This window comes from Bombus pascuorum, chromosome 6 (assembly GCF_905332965.1).
Source record: "Bombus pascuorum chromosome 6, iyBomPasc1.1, whole genome shotgun sequence".
In the NCBI taxonomy this organism is placed as follows: Eukaryota; Metazoa; Arthropoda; class Insecta; order Hymenoptera; family Apidae; genus Bombus; species Bombus pascuorum.
Window position 1 is genome coordinate 13,379,511 of NC_083493.1, and position 20,416 is coordinate 13,399,926.

Below are 20,416 nucleotides of genomic sequence, written 5' to 3' on the forward strand. Positions count from 1 at the left end.
CATAGTTTGTTTACAGAAAAAGAAACTGTTCTTCTATTTTACAGGCTTTACAAATTCTAGAATATGACAATTTTACCGATATCTACTGTACGAATCCAGATCCGCCGGATTTACTAAATTTTCCAAAAGATTCGAACGAGACAGTGCTGAAGGCGTTGATTTGTCATATCTCGAAATCCGTACAAATGGACTTGGAACTTGACATGTCGAATATTGAGCAAATGGACGAAGTTCGTTATAACAATACCATTCATTTCAATTCAATGAAAGAACCGTTCAATTGGACAGACTTTAACATGGAAACGATCGAGATTTATCGATACATCGATACTCTGGTCCATCAGGAAGATCCAGATTACGACATGACAAGATTAGAAAAGGCGAGAAAGGCTTTTGAAATATCCTGGAGCATCGATATTGGCGCCAAAGATGTTTTCGAGATGAGGTACGCAAGCAACAAAAATAATGTTCTCTTTCCTTTTTCATTACCTTTTTAAATGGCAGATATTTACTTTGGTGACACGTTACATCTTTCTGCAGCGTAGGTTTGATCTGCAAGTTCTTCAAATTGATGGAGAGCTCTCTTTTCTCGTCGAAAGGAGTATGGAAGGAGACGCACGCGATTGCCTGGGCGTCCTCGGTGATCTTTGAGTATATCGAGAAGATCGTTGATCAAATTCAGAGGAACGAGTATAGAGCGAAGCTCTCCGAGCTGCTGCAGGACATGCCGCAGACGGAAATTCTTCTAAACGCCATTCTACGAAATTTATCTCCTTTGATCCTCGATGTCGTTGACATCATAACTATGAAACCGATTCATCTTGTAAGCTATATAATTCGAGCATTGTATATTTCGAATCGAAATTTCGTTTAAAAATTCTTCAAAGTTCGTGTTTTTTCGCCAGATATCCGTTCTCGACGATTACAAATCGCGAGAAAAACATTGGCCTTGCGTACAAAACGAGAGCGCCGGATCTGCCATGGAGATGCGAGAAGGCACTCGCGAAATAATCAGAGAGATCGAGAGGATATCATGTAATCCAGCTTTGTTTATCCAGGAATGGAACGAGCATCCCGTGTTCACGAAGACAAGGAAGATCGTATGTTATTTATTTAGAATTTATTCTTTTCACTTAACGTTTGGTGATACTCAACGAAATATATGTCAGTTGCAGCACGATAAAATTGTTCAATCTCCACTTTTCAATTGGACCTTGGGTTACATAACATTCCGTCGTCAGGCTAAGAAGCTCGATGATTTGGTTAACGACGCCACACAGCTTATCCTGGCGGAACAACCGCATTTCTGGGAGCATTGGGCGTCTCTCGTGCCGGAAGTTGAAAACATATTTTATAAAAGGTGGCCGGATATGAAGAACGATGTCAAGTGAGAGTCATTATCGTCGATTAGTATTAAAGAAGCCCGCAGGAGAATATATCTTTTATGTATTTATGATTTAGAAACACCCTTGAATACGTTGATTACGAATTAGACAAGACAGTGATGGCCTTTCAAAGTAATCTTTCGGCTAGCGATCTCTGGAATCCGACAATCTCCATTGAGAATCGCATTCTCGTTCTAATAAAATTTATCTCACATTCTGTTCAGAAAATGATACAGACCGCAACTAACATTTTGCGCAACGGTGAGTGCCAAATAGTCTGTAAAATTGTTGTGAATCTTTTGTTTTCACAAAGTTACCAAAACTTGTTCTTGGTTTCCAGCTGTATTGTTAGAGCCTTCGGAAAATTCCATAAAACTGAATTTATTTCCGTTGTTGGGATTCGACGATAAATCACCCATCTCGATTTATTACAATAAGCTACCGTACGTTATGGTCACATTGATCAATGGATTGATGAACTCAAATGTCGGTGATCACATATTCAATTCACCGGATACTGACATCACTTGTACTCGATTATTCGAATGGTGGACAGATTCTGTTGCTGGCTTTACTCCCGAGGAATATAGAACCTTGAAGAATTTCACCTGTGACCTTGATCCTGATAACTTCAACGTTTACACTGACTTGTACATGGTCGAGGCTAATATATGGACGAAACCTGTTAACAGATATCGATCTTCCATGATCACGGTAATAGGTGACATATACGATTTCGCGTTTGAAGTTTGGAGGTTGATGGAGGATATAAAGGAGAAGAAGATAGAAATCGAGGTTCCATTTTCCATGTCTTATGTTTCAACTGCTCTTCAGAAGTTCAAGTATGTTCTCGAATTTTATGATACGGAGACCAATAACCAGAAGGTGAATCAATTGTTTCGTTAAGTATTCAAGTTTTCAGAAGTTCGTTAATATTTTTCTGATTAATATGACGTTTTAGATTTTGGAAAGGAGCAACTACAGAATCTTTATAGAGGGTGTTGCCGAAGGTTTGAATCATATCACGAATGCGATAAAAAATATCAAGACACAGAATAACCATTTAAATATTTGGGATTTCGTTGAAAATGGCGATGCACGCCAATTGTTAAAGATTCTCGACAATCATCCTGAAGAAACGGTCGCTTTAGTGGCTACGCTTAGTACGCTCAATTCGCCAACAAATGTTTTCATGTCGTACGAGGATGTAAGGAAAACTATGTGCAGCTTTCGGTTTAACTCGAACTATTGGTCCACTCCGAACAGAGCTCGATTCATAAAAGAAATATGTTCTTTCGATCCCGACCAATTACTGAAAGGTGTCACCAGTGCAGAATACTACGTAAGTAAAGAATCAAATCAACCAAATCATAGAAATGACACTGAACGTATCATTTTTGTTATTGCCTTTAATACCATGAATGCTTAACAGTCTTTTGTAACCGGTCAAACAACTACTATGTCAAAATCAACGCACTTAAGCGCCTCCGTTATCAAACTGTTGGATACAGCGTTACGCTTTCACGCAGAGCAAAAATCTGATTACGTTATAAACTCGAAAATTTTCAATGCGACGACCTGGAGGAATTTATCGAACGACACCTGGTCTGTCATTGGCAAAGCTGGTCAAGCTTGGATAGAGAGGTACATGAAATTAGCGGAAAACGAAAATCCTACGAAATTAAACGGATCGACAGATTCGCTGACGAAATTGGCCCGAGCGTATCAGCTTCTAGACGCTACGATCGAGCTACTGGTCGGCGGGGATATTTGGCAGAAGCTTCGGATCCTCTACGAGAATTCAAGGGTGAAACCTATCTTAACTCTAATAGAAGACCTGCCGAATCTCATCGTCACCGTTGTTGACACTTTCGTGAAGTCAGAGAGATTGAACGATTTCGTGGAGAAACTCTCGTTTGGCAAGCTACACCCTTGCGACATCGACAAATATTTGATTGTGCCCAGCTTCGTGCGGAAGAAGGTCCTCTTGTCAAGCATTACCAACTTTTGCCAAAAGATCGTTTTCGCCGATGGACAACTGACTTTGATCGATATATTGCCCCTTGATGTCAAGTACGAGGTACAACGTTCGACTAGACTATACAACTTTCACAACGTTGATGACGACGTTGCTAGCCGCGTGACGTTGTTAAAACTTGCGGACGTTTACAGGAAGGTCGAATAGCAAGAAATTGGTCGGGAAACTACGACGAGATTTATCTTTTGGAAAAATTGCAACATATCGAATCGACGATAATTCGTGCTGCTTCGGAAGGTTTCAAGGATCCGAAGGTTCCAGCATGGTGGATTTCCTTCAAAGAAGGCACCTTCGAGGATTTTTTGACGCTTTATAAAAAGGAGGTAAGCGCTAAAATTTCAATGAAATTGTCGTTTATCTAAGCGTCAGGGATTTTACGAAGAAAATTGTCCTTCAGGACCTGAAAGCGCTTGCTCACTTAGTGGTGAAAAAACTCTTCACGACCGCTAGGAACATTTTAAATTCCGCTGGGAATACCGAGTAAGCTACGGTTCCTTGTTAGCATTTGCGGAATTTGTTTATTACGCTGCAGCCGCTTATTAGAAAACTTTCTTTCAGAGACTGCTTCTGGTGCGTCACGTTCCCCCTTGAAATTCTGAATTCTCAGCTGCTGAACCATCAGCTCTACGCAGAACTCTTATGTCAGTTGACTCAATTGAACATATCGCAGATTCACGATATATTAATGCATGATTTCTATTGGAATAAAACTGCTAGTATGGTAATGCTTTGTTTTATTTATAACTCAACGATTACGATTCAACTAATCAATTTCAAACATATCCGTATAATTTGAAATTCCTCCTATTAGATAAAGAATTACCAGTATCTAAACGTCAAACGAAATAGAAACGAATTTCTGACAACTTTGGAAGGCACAGTCTATCACATCGCCGAGATTCTAGTGAATTTTCAAAACAAGACTTACAGTGACACGATCAACGAGTGTTTTCATAAATTCGTAGGACGTCCTGCCTATTCTAGACCCGGACTGTAAGCATTCGAGATATATCTGTATCCCTTAGATTAATTGACAAGTGTCTTACACATCGATCGTTCTTTTTACGTGACGTGATAATAAGAACAAGTTTCATTTAAGGTACGTGACCATGGTTCTCGGTGTGTTGGATTCTCTGCAGAAGAACGTGTTCATCCTGGACACGGGCCGGAATCACAAGAACATCGAAACGTTGTCCAAAATAGCGGAGAAGTACGTTCCGATCTGGAAGCCCGTGCGCGACGTGGTAAAGGCGTCGGACGTCGATGACGTAGAGGCGTTTTTACCAGGGGCGATGATTAACGTGAACGCGGTGCTGAACGACAGAAACGGGTCTCTTTGTCGGACTAAGTTAGAATGTCGGAATCAGATGGTTTTGTACAACTATCTGAGCTCAAAGAAAGCAGGAAAAGTGTTCCAGTATGATCAAAAAGCGTTAGGTCATCACACGTTGATGGAGATTGCCGATCGATTGTCCGTAAGTCTGGATCTAGATCGGATCTATCGCGAGCTGAAACAATGGCAAATGGACGCCACGTGGAATTTAACGTGGCTGAAGGAGATCCTGAGGCACTTGTCCATCGTTATCGGAGAGAGCGGCAATCTGCTCGACGTCGCCAGTAAAATAGACTTCCAGGATGTCTCGAGCGTCTTAGGAGTTCCTGATATCGTCGACGGGGTGGTTAATATCCTGAAGGATAAGACGGTGGACAAGCTTTTCGACGGGTAAGAATGTCTTGATCGTAGGAATGAGATTGGACGCGAGACATCGAGTGACCGAAGTTGTTTGGAATTTGCTTCAATTTTCGAATATTGACGTTCACTTTTAATCCGACATCGTATAAAGATCCTGTTATGTCGTTTCCTTTTTCTAGAATGAAGGAAATAGCGGAAGATATTAAGCCGTTCATCGAGGATCAATACGTGATGGACGATGTTTATCGAATAATCGTGGCGTTTGAGTCGATGGACATCTTCAAGAATTTAGGATTGCTCGATATGAAATGTATGATCTCATTGCGTGTTTCCTCTCGAAAGAAATGCCTTGTGACGTTCGATTCGGTTGTGCGACGATATTTTTATTTTCAGACGTTATCAGAGATATGTTCGACAACTGGGATGTGGTAAAGTCATATTTGGTGGATAAGATCGGAATTTCCAATGATGTAGCATTGATGCTGAGCGAAGCAAAGATAGATATGATTTCTGTTTTCATGAAAGAAAGAAGAGCTCTCAGTTTGAAGGAAATCATTTGCTCCCCGACGAAACTCAGTGAAATGTTGAATTTTAATAGCAGTCGAATCACCGCCGAGGAAGTCAGCTCCGCTATCTGCCAGTTCGAGGATTCGCAGACACAGAACGTGACCATAACGTTGATTAAAAATTTAAATTTCGATTATATTTTTAAGACTGTGAGTATAATCGTATGAATAAACATTGACGGTAAAAAATTTCGAATTTAATCTAGTTCGTTATTTTAGCTTATGAGCGCGAACGTGAAAAATATATTGGCCAACGCAAATTTGACGGAAACAGAGGGAAAAATGGTACTGAATAATCTTGGAGTGGCCGCAGAGTTATTGCCATTCTTCAAAGACAAACTTTCCTCTCAAATGCCAACGGCGCAAGTCTTGGAAACAGATGCGCAAGAACCGGATCAGACAGTCTCCAGTAAGTTATGCAAAATTTTGGAATTAAATTAACGCAATTTGCGTATTTAATAAATATTCAAATGCATTTCGTAGCTTCCAAGTTCCTTCAAGATTCTAGCGAGATGCTGTGCGGCCAACCGATGGTCTCTGATAACGGTGATTTGTACAAAATCATCTCGAAGATCGAGGATAATAGCAAAGATTTCGATAAGGCTGAGCTCGATTCTTTACCCAGTATGTGTGATCGATCAAACGACAGATATTAATTTTGAATTTGAAATTTTTCATCGGTTAACTGAAAATTTTTGCACTTTTGAATTTGTTCACTTTCGAACCTCGAAATTGAAAATTATAAATTAAAACATCGAAATTTCGAATTTTTTTCTGTTCAGCTGAGTTTTGCAGAAACACCTACAAAGGTGTTGTGGCCATGGGAGGCGGGAAAATTATATGGTCTTACGTGAAACCTCTACTACGTGGTAAAATACTTTATGCTCCCAATACCACAGTAATCAACAATGTAATGACATTGGCAAATAAAACATTCGTGGAAATGGAACACTTCGGCGTATTGATGAACAGTTTCGAGAAAACTTTAACCTCATTGGCGAATCTTACTGAAATAAGCGACAGTTTAAGGGAGCTTCAAGACATAATGTCCTCAGACGTTATAAAAATCGCCATTAAATCATTTGGTGGAAGCAATTTCGAAGGTGGTAAGTTGTCCTACGAAATGGTAAAACAAACAACTATGTATTTTTGGATTATTCAGATTTTTTTAATAGAATAAATCAGCTCACTCCATCTTTTGCAAAACAAAGACGCGAACGTGCCTTTTCTAAAATGTTTCATCCTCTTCTAGGGGATTTGGCCGATATGGATCTCAGCGAGGTTTCGTGGCGACTTAAGAGATCCAAACGTTTGATAACGATGGTTGGTATGTTGAATGATTTATTGGAGTGCGTGCTCGTAGATCGAATAAGAGGATTTCGGTCCGAGGAGGAAATGGAAGCGAAAGCACGGGTTCTGATGGAAACGCGAGAATTTTTAGCCGGTGTTGTCTTTTTGGATAAAGCCCCAAAGAGATCTAGCAGATCTTTGCAGCATGAATTGCCCGATAATATAGTGTACAAAATTCGAATGGACGTGGACTACGTGCAGTCCACGAAGAGATTAAAAAATCAGTTTTGGATTCCCGGTCCGGAGAGCAGTTTTATAGAACATCTGAGATATATGAGAGGATTCGTACAGCTTCAGGACTCTATCGATCGAGCAATTATAAGAACGAAAACTCAGAAAGATCAGGATTGGAAAACTATGACACAACAGATGCCATATCCTTGTTGGAAAGACATACCGTATGTATAATCTCTTGTTCTACTTTTATATTTACGTTTTAATTAATTCTGTGAAACAATTTTAATAATAATAATAATAATAATAATTTTATGTATCACGTAGCTTTCAAACAACTCTGTACGAGTCTCAAGGTATTCAAGTTTGTTTCTTTTTTGCGCTAATGATGTGTGTTGGAGCAGCTGTCAGGCATGTTGTATGGGAAAGGGAATCTCAAAATGCAATGGTAACAGGGGAAATATCACAACATTAACATTTCAGTTAACTAATGGCATTAGTTAATTCCATAGTTCCGTTTCTAGGTAATGAGCGTAATGGGATTGAAACCTTGGAGAAACACTGTCGCCTGGTTCATTACGACATTTATAGAACTCTTAATCGTCTTGTTCTCTATCGCAACAATTCTGCTTGCTGGAAAAATTTTACCAAAATCTGATGCTTCTTTAGTTTTAATCATGATGATCGATTACGCGTTCTCCGTCGTAACCTTCTGGTAAGTTTTATCAAATTAATCGATCATTAACGTACTTTATTCTACTAAAACAAATTTTCAGTTACATGATTTCAACGATGTGCAGCTCGGCAAGTCTGGCTGCGATCACTACCGTGGTTATGTTCTTGCTGACATTCATGCCATACGTCATTGTCATTGCTATGGAGGCCGTTATTGGTCTCGGGTATAAGCTTCTCATCGTAAGTTATCGCCACCTAGCGTAGCAATAGCATTTCCGTGACAAATAACACGTTCGAACGATGCGTTCGTGTTAGGTTTCACGATAAAACCACCATTTCCTATAAAATTATGTTAATGTCGTGCACATTCTGCGAGCAAAGGGAACGATTTATCAACGCCTTTCTCCTTAGTGTCTCAGCATGTCGACCAGCTTTTGTTACGGTTGCTTGTACGCGGCCAGGAAGGAAGTTCAAGGCATCGGATTAACTTGGAGCGCGATGTGGGAGGAATCTAGTCCCGGCGATTCGATGTCTTTGGGTTGGGTGCTCCTAATGATCGCCTTCGACGGCTGCCTTTATGCCTTAATCGGTTATCTCGTCGCCAGATACACGAATTCAGGTAGAAACTTGTTAAACTTTTTCGCCTCTCTAAACGGAACTCGCGTAAACTTTTAGAACTTTGTAGAATCGATCTTTCATCGTTCGGTGGAGGTGTCACCAGCTTAGAGTCTACTACAACTTGTTCTACTTTCTTACATTTATTTGTTTCTTTTTTTTTTTATCGCATTGAAAAATTCGTTGGATCTATACAACTACACACAACAACGTTATCCAAATAACTTTCTAACATGATATTTGTTCCAAAGATTTCGAGAGACCACTTGGGATCTCTGCTGCATGCAATGTCGCGAATTTATTGAATATTTCTATGTATCCTGTCTGTGTACCCCTTTTATTTATTACTCTATTGTCTATAACCATTACTAAACATAGAAGAAGAAAACATGGAAAAAGAACACAAGGATGGTATCACTAAGGTCGAACAAAACATAACATCGTTATAATATTATTCGATGTTATTAAATATAATAGAATATTTTTGAAAATATCTATTCAACATTCACGATACTACTTCGTTTCTTTATTGAGATCCTCCATGTGTTCGCAATGAAACAACGAAAAGAACATTGTTACGAATTCTACACGTTTACACGCACCTCTCGTTCGCATCGTCGCAAATTTGCGCACAGATTTCACCAAAACCTTCCCTCCTCCCCCATATAATCGCCACTGATGCTGCAAAGAGAAACGCCAGGAGGGCGGTCTCGAGATGCGGTAAACATTCGCAAAGAAAAGAAAAGACGGTGCGTGTCTCCGAGAGAAGTTCGATGACCTGGTGAATTTCTGGAAACGGACGAGCATTGGCGAATAATTTTCCAGGCAGGGGCTTTCACGATTTGAGGTCCCGTAGCTTATGGTGGGCCGATAAACGTTCTCTCTATGGCAGACCAAGCTACCTCGCCTTCGTCAACAACCTCTATTTCACTAACGACGTTCTCCACCCTTCAGCCACTTACCAAGGTATCGCACTCGCTCGCTCTTTCGCTCTTGCACGATATTTCAGCTTTTCTTTTTCTTTCTTGCTTTTGCTATGTTACGTTATGTTCTTACATTGCATTCGAGCTTCGTTCGCATTATTCAAATATTTGGTTGTGTACATTTCAATCGTCATTTATCTCATGGCTCTGTCTTATTCTTGCATACTTTTTTATCCCATTCGAGAATATTCGCTCGATGCGGATATTTGGCAAAATTACTAAATCGTTTGATATCGCGAGAGCACCAAAGGTGAAACGTAATCTAATCTGCATAAACGCGGTACCATCCGTCTATTTCGTAAAATTTGCACGGGAAAGAGCTATTCGAATATTTGGTTTGCACTGAATATGCAAATGTTTGTTGCTACTTCCATGAGAGTGGGAATTCACACGTGAATGCTTAATCTATTCAATGTTGCAGTTCGGATGCATCATGGAACGGGTGTTTCGGTAGGAATTCTTCTTGATAGTTTACCTATGCACATGTTTGCTTGAGTTCCACGCAAACCGTCCGACTATGCAACGATATCAGATATTCGCGTCTTGTACAAGTTTCGCGTTTCTGTATATACTTCTTCGGTGACTGACGTATAGATTGCATGCTGATACTGCATGCGATGCATGAGTTAGAGAATTTGCTTTTATTCACGATAGATAATATGATTTGTCTTCCTTTTTTTTTTTTTTTTTTTTTTTTTTTTTAATAAAAGAAATCTGAAGAAGCCGAGAGAAAAGTTATATTTTGCGGGAAGCATCTGCTTTATTCGATGAATATTTTAATCTGCTTTTCCTAGGATTAGGTAAAGCTGTATAAAAGATAAGTGAGCTTGCTTAAGAAATCACTGTCGATTCCTATTAAAAATACGTGTTCTTTATATTGCATGGAATACAGACGAAGAGAGCGACGCGAGTAACTTGACAGTCAGCGAGAAACAAACAGGAGTGAGATTTGAAAATGTCAAGAAGATCTACAACACAGACCAGGGTGAGGTTTTAGCAGTGGATGACTTTAACTTGAAACTTAATGAGGGTGAGGTGACGAGTCTCCTTGGAAGAAATGGCGCTGGAAAAACCACCATTATGTACGTGAATAACACGATTTCTTCTAACAAAAATTTTCTCTGCCTTATCTTCTTTAACATCGATTAAAGGGATTTTGATAATTTCATTCGTAAGCGGCGGGTATTTGAATTCATTCTCGTTATTCGAGGGTGTACTTTCTTTTCAGTAAGATGCTGACGGGGATGCTGGCTCCGACCACGGGTGAGATCTGTTTGAACGGTGAAGAGGGTTGCAAGCCCGACATAGGGGTCTGCCCTCAAGATAACGTACTTATCGGTACTTTGACACCCAGAGAACATTTAATGTTTTACGCGAAACTAAAACATCCTGACGATGCAGATACGCAACGAAGCGTGAACGAGTTAGTATATACATTATGAATAAATCCTCTTTCACCGTCGACTCCTTCCAGATGCAAACTCCTTTTCCGTTTCGATTATCTTTAATCTTCTTGGATTTCAACTCTTGTTATCAAGCCATGTGTTCTCGTAGGATGTTGACCTCTTTGGAACTAGGCAGACAAGAGCACGAACCAGTATACCGGCTCTCTGGCGGCACAAAGAGACGGCTTTGCGTGGCTTTAGCATTTCTAGGCTCACCGAAGCTGGTGATCCTCGATGAACCAGGCGCTGGAGTGGATCCAGCCGCGAGGCGTAGGATCTGGCGTCTAATCGATCAACACAGAATCGGCAGGACCGTCATTCTATCGACTCATCATCTGGACGAAGCTGACATACTCAGTGACACCGTCGTCGTGATGCATAAAGGAAAGATACTTTGCACGGGATCTCCGTTATCCCTGAAAATGATGCACGGTCGTGGATACAGACTTCTCGTAACGTTCCCTTCTGCCGATCTTGAAGAAAATGTTAATTCGATGGAAACTAAAAAGGTGGAAGCTTTAAAGAGCGTGATCGAAGAAGTGGTGCCTAATGCGGTGACTAATGAAGTTTCTAGTACAGAGGTGGTCGTCACGTTGCCTTTCCAGGGGAAGAATGGTTTAAATAATAAGTAGGTTGATTGTTAGAAACTTTGTCGGTCGATGCTACCTTTTATTAGATTTTTAGAAATAAATTATATTTCAGTATCGCGCAAGCTGCGAAGATTTTGGAAGACAGTCGCAAAATTCTGGGTTACTCCCACTTTTCGTTGGAATGTGATACTTTGGAAAGGGTTTTCCTAGATCTGTGTTCTAGGGCAGAGAGCGGTTCGTCCATTACAACACCTATTCAAGATAACGTTATTAGTATGGGTAACGTTGGTACGTGAGACGATGTCAAGTATAGGATGATATTTTTTATTGACATTTGTTAATCAGTTAATTTTGTTAGTTTAATTTTTAAATTTAATTCGTAACAGATCCTACGGTATCCAAAAACGTTGATCTAATTGACATCGAACCATCCTTGAATCCCTTTCCTATTAAGCAAATCAAAGCTCTGCTGAAGAAACGAATATGGCACTTCAAAAAGGATTGGTTGACATTCTTAGCCGGTCTCCTCTTGCCAACCATGTTCGTTGCGGTTGCTATGGGATTCTCTTTGATCAGGCCTCCATCAGAGGATGAACCACCGCTAGTTCTTACGCCGAAATTATATGACACACATCCGACGTATTTCTACAGGTATGCAAAGTGCTTGCTGATACGTGGAGTTAATATTAACCATGAAATTTATTCCTAGCATCGATAACGGCGACTATTCGTTTTTGCAACACGTATCACTTCAGCTTCACGATCGATTCGGGGATGACTATGCTGGCGCATGGCAAACATTGCCTAATGTATGACCTTTACAGAATTACGCTAAAAACATGTGTATACTGGCAAAGTGAATATTTAAACTTCAACGGTAAATATTTTTTGTTTCATTAGGACACTGGTACTTGTAAATGTCAGGACGGTCAACAGGTTTGTCACGGCGTGTCCCAAGCCGTTGAAGGTCTTTTGCAAGTATTACCTGGCAGGCCCACTCTAGATTGGATAGTGTCGACTCATCAAGAATACATAGAGAAGAGGTACCACAGAAAGGAAAATAAATTCACTATCGAAGAATTTAATTTTACGAATTGAAATTTGCTTAATTCTGATATTTCGCAGATATGGAGGATGGTCATTGTTCCATTCTAACGACGAACCACTCTTTGTTGTGTGGTACAACAATAAAGGTCACCATGCATTGCCATCTTATTTAAGCGCATTAAACGAAGCAATCTTAAGAGCATCGGGTGTTCAAGGTCGCCTAACAACCTTGAATCATCCCTTAAAGCTGTCCAGCGATCAATTGAACCGAACCACATTGTAAGTTCTAATTTCCATATATTAATGAAAAAAAAAAAAAAAAAAAAGAAAAAAGAAATAACACGCGTATTCTCACTTACTGTTATATTTTGATAAACCAAACGCAATTAAGGTCAAAACATTAGCATACCACGCTGATCTTACCATGTTGGTAAAATGAAGCGGAAAATGTGCATAATAAAATTGCGCGTGTTGCGTTTACTTTTAATTAACTCGTGGCGCCTATACAATCGCGTCGCTGAACATTTCAACCGGATTTCGTGGCTTTCATTATTCGAATCCTATTTCTGTCTGTTAATCTCCTTAACGATTTCCCGTTGCGTTTCTCGCCTGAACTAATTCAATATTAACGATCCGAAACGTACGAAATTTACGTCGATTCAGATTGCAGCATGTGGCTGACGTTGGCGTGGCGCTCGTACTTTTGCTCGCGTTCAATTTGGTAGCTGCTCAAGGGTCGAAAGAATTGGTGAGGGAAAGATTATCGGAAGAAAAGAGAATCCTGTTTCTTGCTGGCGTTCATCCTGTCACTTACTGGATCACCGCATTAATTTGGGATTTCTTCGTGAGTGATCAACGAAACATTCGTGAGAATGAGAAGAAGAAAAATTGCAAGGCAATTTGAATTTGAATTTTTTAGGTGTTTGGCTGCTCCGTTGCTTTGGCTGCCGTGGTTTTCGAAATTTTCGGACTTCCTGCGTACGTTGCTAGGGACAATTTGCCTGGCATTTGTTTATTATTGTTCCTCTTTGCGTAAGTTTGTATCGTATACAATCTACTGCTGTGTTCGTTCAATTTTGATTAATTGAATTTATTAAATTGTAGGTGGGCAGCGTTACCATTTTCACATCTGACTGAAAAAGCCTTCGACGATTCAAGCATGTCGAACATGGTCCTTTTTTGCATCAACACGTTCATAGGCGTAGCTTCCCTGGCTACTATTTTGGTACTCGACATTCTAGGGAAAACGAAAACTACGGAAGATGTACGAGATATCCTGCACTACGTCTTACTCATCTTTCCTCAATATGTCCTGGGTGATGCTCTAGTACAAATATCACGGAACGATATCACGGCGCAATTATTACAAAAATTCCATATGGATACCTATCAGTCACCCTTAGGTTGGGAGTTATTGGGTCTTCATTATGTTTTTCTGACTATCGTTGGTGCCGTTCTGTTCTCTTTGAATTTAATGATCGAGTGTCGATTTCTTCCCAATTGGAATCGACAGAGGTGCCCGTACGAAGCGTTTCAAGAGGACGACGACGTATCGAAGGAAAGAATGAGGGTGGAGAGTGGCATGTCAGACGATATCTTGCAGACAGTGAAACTCCGCAAGGAGTATAGAAGTGTTTATGGTACGAATGTAGCCGTTCAAAACTTAAGCATTGGAGTACAAGCAGGAAAGTGCTTTGGTCTTTTGGGAACGAATGGTGCCGGGAAAAGTACCACTTTTCGGATGTTAACAACGGAGATTATACCGACAGCAGGCAGAATAATACTGAGAGGCAAGGAAATCGGTTCAGGACCATTGTGCAACGGTGAAATCGGTTATTGTCCTCAGAGCGACGGTTTGGATGGTTTTCTTAGTCCGCATCAGTGTCTAACGATTCACGGAGAAGTTTGCGGGTTGAGCAACGTTCCCAAGGTAAGGGTTGATTTATGTTCAAACTCTCGGCCAATTCTCGCACTCTGAGTTTTCTCGGAGACCTTTGAATAACTTCCATCGTGCTTCACTGGTGCAAGGATCTTGTTTTTAATTATTTTCCGTTCGAACTTCCGGTTGATAGCGTAAAGACGATACAGAGGCAAGCAGGTGAAAATTCAACGTGTTCCTGCCTTTTTTTCCATCTTGTTTTAAGACAAATAATTCCACGCGGATGAATTTTAGAACTTGCTCTTTTAAGAACCTTTTTTAAGCCACTCCCTTTTGCAGGAATTTAATATTATCCCGTGAAAAATTGTTTGTTTCAGGCGGTCGAGTCAGCGCTAAAGAGACTCGATCTTCTGAAATACGCGCACAAGAGAGTGAGCAGTCTCAGCGGAGGTAATAAAAGGAAACTATGTACTGCCCTGAGCGTAATGGCTCCGGTGCCCGTAGTTCTTATGGACGAACCAACGAGGTATTTCGTAAAACGGTTTATTAAGAGCACCTTTTTAATAAGCACAAAATTCATATTCCACTTATTTCCTTATTTCTCTATGTTTAGCGTAATGCATGCGTTTATTACAACTTGCCTTTCGGCTACCAGGAGCTTTCGATTTTATACATAATCTTATTTTTTAGAATTAAACATAATCATTATAAATTCTATGTATTCTGCTTTCCTTACATTCACCTATTCTAATCTTACTCTCTTCTAATTCTACCTAGTCTAATTCTACTTATATAAATTATGCTTAGTGGAATGGATCCTGCAACGAAAGATCTGGTAGCCAAAACAATTAGGCATATGACGAAGAACCAAAGTTGCGTAATTCTAACTTCGCACAGCGTGGCAGAGTGTGAAAATCTGTGCAATAGAGTCGGTATTCTTGCCAAGGCTGGTCTCAGATGTATAGGAACGCCACAGCATTTAAAACACAAGTAAGTACATACATAAATACTTGCACTAATTGAATAATGCTTTTCGTTTCGTTACTTATATATTCCTGTCCCTGTACATACGGCAAGATTTAAAAGTTTCATTCGACATTAATATACTATTAACAGTTACAGCAGAATGTTCAATCATTCCGGACGAATATGCAAGTTCGAATATCCGGACAGGATTTATTTCGATCGACGTATTTTAATGATGTTGTTTCAACTAATGGATCGTTCGTGTTGGTTTCATCTCACGGATAGCTTTCTGACAAAATCCGTAACGCGACAATTTATTTGCCATTCCCTCTCGCCTTCTCCCGTTTGGTCAATTGATTTTTAATTTCGTCCATCATTTTCCGCGCATTCGATTCCCTCCGCCGGGAATTTCATAAAATTTCATTTCCGTTCGACGAAACCGGTCGGAGATTACGTTTCGGTTACAACGATACTCCGCTGTATTACGAACCGTGCCACGAACCCCCAACCAGCTCTCCCTGTTTCGCTTGTAACGCGTGCGCCAGCCCTTTAACTTCCTTTTCGGAATATAACATAGCACGCCATAAATATTTAGCTCTGGCTGCACCTTTCGCCTCCGGAAGTAACTCGGCGAAAATGTCCCTCTTATATCCCCTTCCTATTTTCTCTTTGCGCCCCGCCATCGAGCGCCAGAGAATTTACGATATCTCGCGTGCACGTGTGCACACCACTTTTATACGGTATTCCCCGGTGTGGTAATCCATCCACATTCTCCGGAGAACGTCGGATGGCAAGAAACGAACCTGTCCCCGTCGGATTTTTTGCCCATCGCATAAACAGTAGGATATTCTCGCGTACCCCTATGAAATACCGTGTGCAATATATACTTACCACAGGATATTATAAACTTCTCTTTGCAACCAGCTTGTTCTTGCCAAAATTTCGTTCACATTTTCCACTTCTACATCGTTGCTCGTACGTTGTAACTTTTTTTTATCATATTCACTTTATATACGATTATCGTATTCAAATCGTCGTTTAATCGCCATACTTTTCAGATACGCTCGAAGATAAGAGCTAATGGCTGATGGGAATTGTTGAGAATTGTGGATCTTAATTGCCGAAATAAAAGTAAAGAAACACTAAGGTTACATTTAGAATTCATATTAAAATAGTTTTAGATTTATTTAATAAACGATTTCCAGGATCTTCGTCGATATACATTTTCTTTGTCTCGCCATCTTCCATGCCAGGCTGCCAGCGGAACAGTTACATTCATCTATTTTTCGAGACGCCGCACATACTTATCATACACACGCTCATATTCACATACGTGTGTCACTACTACGCGGCCAATCTAGTCTAGCATACAAAATTATACATATCTCAATAGTAATAAGAAAAGATTGTTTGTTTGAGAAAATTACGATTAGAATCGAATCGGTTCCATCGAGTTTTTCCAGCAATTCTCGCTCTTTTTATTTACTCGGAAACGGTTATTGTACAGAGAAACAGCTGACGTGCAAGCTATCCTTTCTCACGGTATAATTTATCGATGCTGATATACGTATACCGATATAAATGAATACAAATAGATGGACTTGCCGGTGAACGCGCATAGCGCAATAAATAATTGTTACGCCGCTTTTCCTGACTATTTCTATCTCGCCCGTGTACGTTCCTCTTGGTCTCATTTCCTTCTTGCCTTTATTCTTGTTTATTAAAGACAAGCTTGAGTATTTGAATCTCGTTGCCACCAATGGCATCTTCGGTATCGGTGATGAATGTGCGTTTCGTTTGAACAACGTCTTTCGAATATTTAATCATTTACTTTAGCCTGGGACTTATTGTCTTGTTTGTTTGCACTTTTGTTCATAGATTTGGCGAAGGTTACGTAGCGTTCCTACGATTCCGGCAACCGATTTCATCCGCGGATCTAAGGAAAGCCGTTCTAAAGTATTTCCCGCGGGCTGTGGTCTCTTCGAGACAAGCCAGCGCAGCTCGTCTGCTGGTACCACGAAGCCAGGACATGCCGGTGAGCAGCAGCTTTAATAACCTGAAACTGTTGGCCGAGGAACTGAAAGCTACGGACTACACGTTGACACAAAGTTCGCTGGATCAGGTACGTATCATAAAAGTTTCAAGCGTATCTAGAGAAATATAGTTTCGTGTTTCAAGGATTATGTTTTACTTTACCGTTTTAAATTACACTTCCAGCTAAAAGGTAATACCGACATTAATTATAAAGGTTAATATCAAAGTTAAAGCCCGATCTTAAGATTAAAAGGAGCATCAACGTTTGAACTAATTCGATTTGGAATTCTATTACTAGAATAGTAGTTGATAAATACTTTCAAGTTCCCGGAACAAGTTGCTTATCGATGTTTCGAATCGAACGGGTATCGATGAAATACTGGGAGAATGTTGCGCGTACTATACAATAGTCTTGTCTCGAGCAGATGATGCACAGCCTGCACGCTGCCTGCCATCAGACTGTTCGATCAAGGACGATCCTCGTTTACGTACCACGTAGCCTGAGGAATATTAATGGATTTGTCGCCTTATGGCTCACGTTGGTGCACAGTCTTTCTTCGTGGTTTCTAACAGGCTAAGAGCCAATTTTCTTGTATCATTGTTTGCTTCTGCATATAATGTAAGCTTGTTTATACATTTTCTGATATATTTTATTACGCCTTTAAGTCGTTGACTATACCAATGTTTCCGAGATCGTACGGAATTATTCATAATTAATTATTCTCCGCAGAAACAATTTCATTCACGCGCAACGAAGCAACTTTCCAGCCGTTTAATCTTCCTCGCGAGCTGGGAGAATTTTAATGCCGCAACACCGATGCTCCTCTGCGAGCTTCTATCAACCTTTGGCCATTTTTTCTCGCCGGGTGGCAACAGAGGAATTTTTCATTTAAGCGAAGAATTGTGTTGAAAGTAACGGCAAGCAGCCGCGTGTAATCGACTCTTCTGATCGATCGACGTTCACTTTCCACGTCGTGCGAAACAATGTTTCCGTCCTTCGAGATGAATTACATGTTCTCGACTCGTGATTGTCTTTTTCATTTCCCGAGGTATTACGCAACCACCGCGGTTAGTGTACCGCGTGAAATATAATTAAAAGTTGGGTACGCGTATCATGGAGGAAATACAGGAAGGGCAAAGAAAAGAAAAAAGAAGAAAATTTGCATTCTACCGTTGTCTGTTTCCCGACGTCGGATTCTGTCGATTAGAGGGCCAGTGATATTTGCTTAAAATTCCCTCGCAAATTCATGCAAAGTGTCCAGAATTTGCATGCGCCTGTTAATAAAGGAAGCGCAATTTGAACGCTAATTAAAAAAGTTACATCTCGGAAGTTGGTGGACATAGCCAGCGTTCGCTGTGATTAACGCCATTTAGGAATTTATTCTGGCCTATTCAGCCGGGTCTTTTGTGTTTCGAGTTTCATTGAACTCGTAGCTCGTTTTATCTACTTGACTAAAAATTTTTATTCCATCGCCGCGTTTATGTTGGTATACGGCCAAACTGGCTCAAGTTCCATACGGTCGTCTGACACCTCGAATTCGCAAGAGAAAAACGATTTAAAGTTTTTCTCTCCGCTTGGGGATCCACGTTACGCCTAAATAATTCATAGCTGAGCGATTACGAGGTTGGCGCCGGAATAAGCGGAGATTCCACGGCCCTCGTACCACCATTCAATGGAATCACGTTCGCATCGTTTGTCCGCGTCTCGCGCCACAGCGTCCTGTCTCCTTAATGGAGATAAGATTCCAAGGACCGTCTATATACGTGGCTATGACGGGATTTGTTGATCCGGTTATGTTTACCCGTACACAAAGCTCATCCCTGGAGATTAACTCGGTTGAGAGACTGCTCCTTCTTAGTCTGAAACAGTCGCCCCTGGTGCCAACCACAAAATTCACCCTGAATAACTAATTTCAAACACCTTCTGGTTTAATTAATCGTTATCTGTGCAACCGGTTGCACGATCCACCTATTCTTCAAAGACCTTTCTATTCGAACCATTGAACCACTTAATTAGTTGCTTCACAGGCGAAACAAGCGACTACTTTTGATCTTTTTGTTGCAACAATTTTCTCATAAAGTTACCTAATCAGCAGAAGATAACTAAAAGAAACTGGTACTCCGAGTGTGACTCGATTCGAAGTTGATCTAACGAGAGAATATTAATTAAACAACCATCGATACGAACCGCTCGAATAATAAATTCGCTATCGTAGAGAGATTATTATCATTAATAATGAGGAAGTCGTGCATTATTTTGTATAGTGTTCTGCATGAACCATTTATTTATTTCTACGTTATTGCCCCATTCTTCTTCGGAATACCATTTAACTGTAATTACCAGTTTCTCTTTATTTTCGTAAATTGAGAAGGACGCAACTAGAAATTGCTTGAATTAAACAATAATCGAAATAACAGGAAAATTCATGGACGGACGATAGAATTTGAATACGAGATAATTACGACGACGTTTTATAAGCGATAGAAAAATAGGATCGTAAATCACGAGACTGATCTCCGACATGACGAGATCGTAGAGATAAATATACGTAGAGTTCGTGGTCCTTGAAAGTACGTGGCTCCTTTTCTCGCCGATTTTTCTATGTTCGTGGGTCTGATTCACATCTGAAAACGAATTTCCCCCTAAAGAGAAGAAATTGAAAAGGAATCTCTTTGGAGACGAGAATTGACCAGATCCATAGGAAGGTAAATTCATTCTGGTCTGAAAACGAAGAATCGTACGCTATCAAAGGCGACCGAACGGCGGCAATTTAATTGCTGGCGACGCGGAAAGTAAGCGTCGACCGTGTTTATCGCGTTTCGAGAACTCGAGCAACGATCGTTTCGACAGTCAGGAACACACCGCCCGCATAATTTAGTCGACGAAATTGTACCGTTGCCAAAGGCGTTTGCGAAACAGCGGGATTTCCCAGCGCCCTTTAATATAGTGTCTTGGAAAACTAACTGAATTAAGAT

General features: G+C 40.4%; 1 protein-coding gene across 3 annotated transcripts in view; it reads left to right on the forward strand.

The window, feature by feature from the left end:
• Nucleotides 1–20,416, forward strand: part of LOC132907674 (uncharacterized) — a 32,299-nt gene that overhangs the window by 7,154 nt on the left and 4,729 nt on the right. For 2 of the 3 annotated variants that reach the window (XM_060960984.1, XM_060960985.1), the window contains exons 12-49: nucleotides 45–445; nucleotides 541–823; nucleotides 906–1,100; nucleotides 1,170–1,387; nucleotides 1,462–1,646; nucleotides 1,726–2,270; nucleotides 2,347–2,727; nucleotides 2,818–3,465; nucleotides 3,558–3,746; nucleotides 3,821–3,903; nucleotides 3,982–4,144; nucleotides 4,235–4,416; nucleotides 4,523–5,146; nucleotides 5,296–5,426; nucleotides 5,510–5,832; nucleotides 5,902–6,091; nucleotides 6,166–6,306; nucleotides 6,465–6,788; nucleotides 6,935–7,430; nucleotides 7,534–7,654; nucleotides 7,731–7,921; nucleotides 7,983–8,121; nucleotides 8,293–8,500; nucleotides 9,322–9,462; nucleotides 10,372–10,561; nucleotides 10,708–10,902; nucleotides 11,034–11,552; nucleotides 11,627–11,802; nucleotides 11,901–12,165; nucleotides 12,224–12,323; nucleotides 12,415–12,557; nucleotides 12,640–12,840; nucleotides 13,225–13,405; nucleotides 13,481–13,593; nucleotides 13,666–14,491; nucleotides 14,818–14,966; nucleotides 15,248–15,430; nucleotides 17,285–17,528. In XM_060960984.1, coding sequence (XP_060816967.1) covers nucleotides 45–445; nucleotides 541–823; nucleotides 906–1,100; nucleotides 1,170–1,387; nucleotides 1,462–1,646; nucleotides 1,726–2,270; nucleotides 2,347–2,727; nucleotides 2,818–3,465; nucleotides 3,558–3,746; nucleotides 3,821–3,903; nucleotides 3,982–4,144; nucleotides 4,235–4,416; nucleotides 4,523–5,146; nucleotides 5,296–5,426; nucleotides 5,510–5,832; nucleotides 5,902–6,091; nucleotides 6,166–6,306; nucleotides 6,465–6,788; nucleotides 6,935–7,430; nucleotides 7,534–7,654; nucleotides 7,731–7,921; nucleotides 7,983–8,121; nucleotides 8,293–8,500; nucleotides 9,322–9,462; nucleotides 10,372–10,561; nucleotides 10,708–10,902; nucleotides 11,034–11,552; nucleotides 11,627–11,802; nucleotides 11,901–12,165; nucleotides 12,224–12,323; nucleotides 12,415–12,557; nucleotides 12,640–12,840; nucleotides 13,225–13,405; nucleotides 13,481–13,593; nucleotides 13,666–14,491; nucleotides 14,818–14,966; nucleotides 15,248–15,430; nucleotides 17,285–17,528 — 9,987 coding nt within the window. The remainder of the gene's footprint in view (nucleotides 1–44; nucleotides 446–540; nucleotides 824–905; nucleotides 1,101–1,169; nucleotides 1,388–1,461; nucleotides 1,647–1,725; nucleotides 2,271–2,346; nucleotides 2,728–2,817; nucleotides 3,466–3,557; nucleotides 3,747–3,820; nucleotides 3,904–3,981; nucleotides 4,145–4,234; nucleotides 4,417–4,522; nucleotides 5,147–5,295; nucleotides 5,427–5,509; nucleotides 5,833–5,901; nucleotides 6,092–6,165; nucleotides 6,307–6,464; nucleotides 6,789–6,934; nucleotides 7,431–7,533; nucleotides 7,655–7,730; nucleotides 7,922–7,982; nucleotides 8,122–8,292; nucleotides 8,501–9,321; nucleotides 9,463–10,371; nucleotides 10,562–10,707; nucleotides 10,903–11,033; nucleotides 11,553–11,626; nucleotides 11,803–11,900; nucleotides 12,166–12,223; nucleotides 12,324–12,414; nucleotides 12,558–12,639; nucleotides 12,841–13,224; nucleotides 13,406–13,480; nucleotides 13,594–13,665; nucleotides 14,492–14,817; nucleotides 14,967–15,247; nucleotides 15,431–17,284; nucleotides 17,529–20,416) is intronic. The other variant, XM_060960987.1, reaches the window with a different exon arrangement.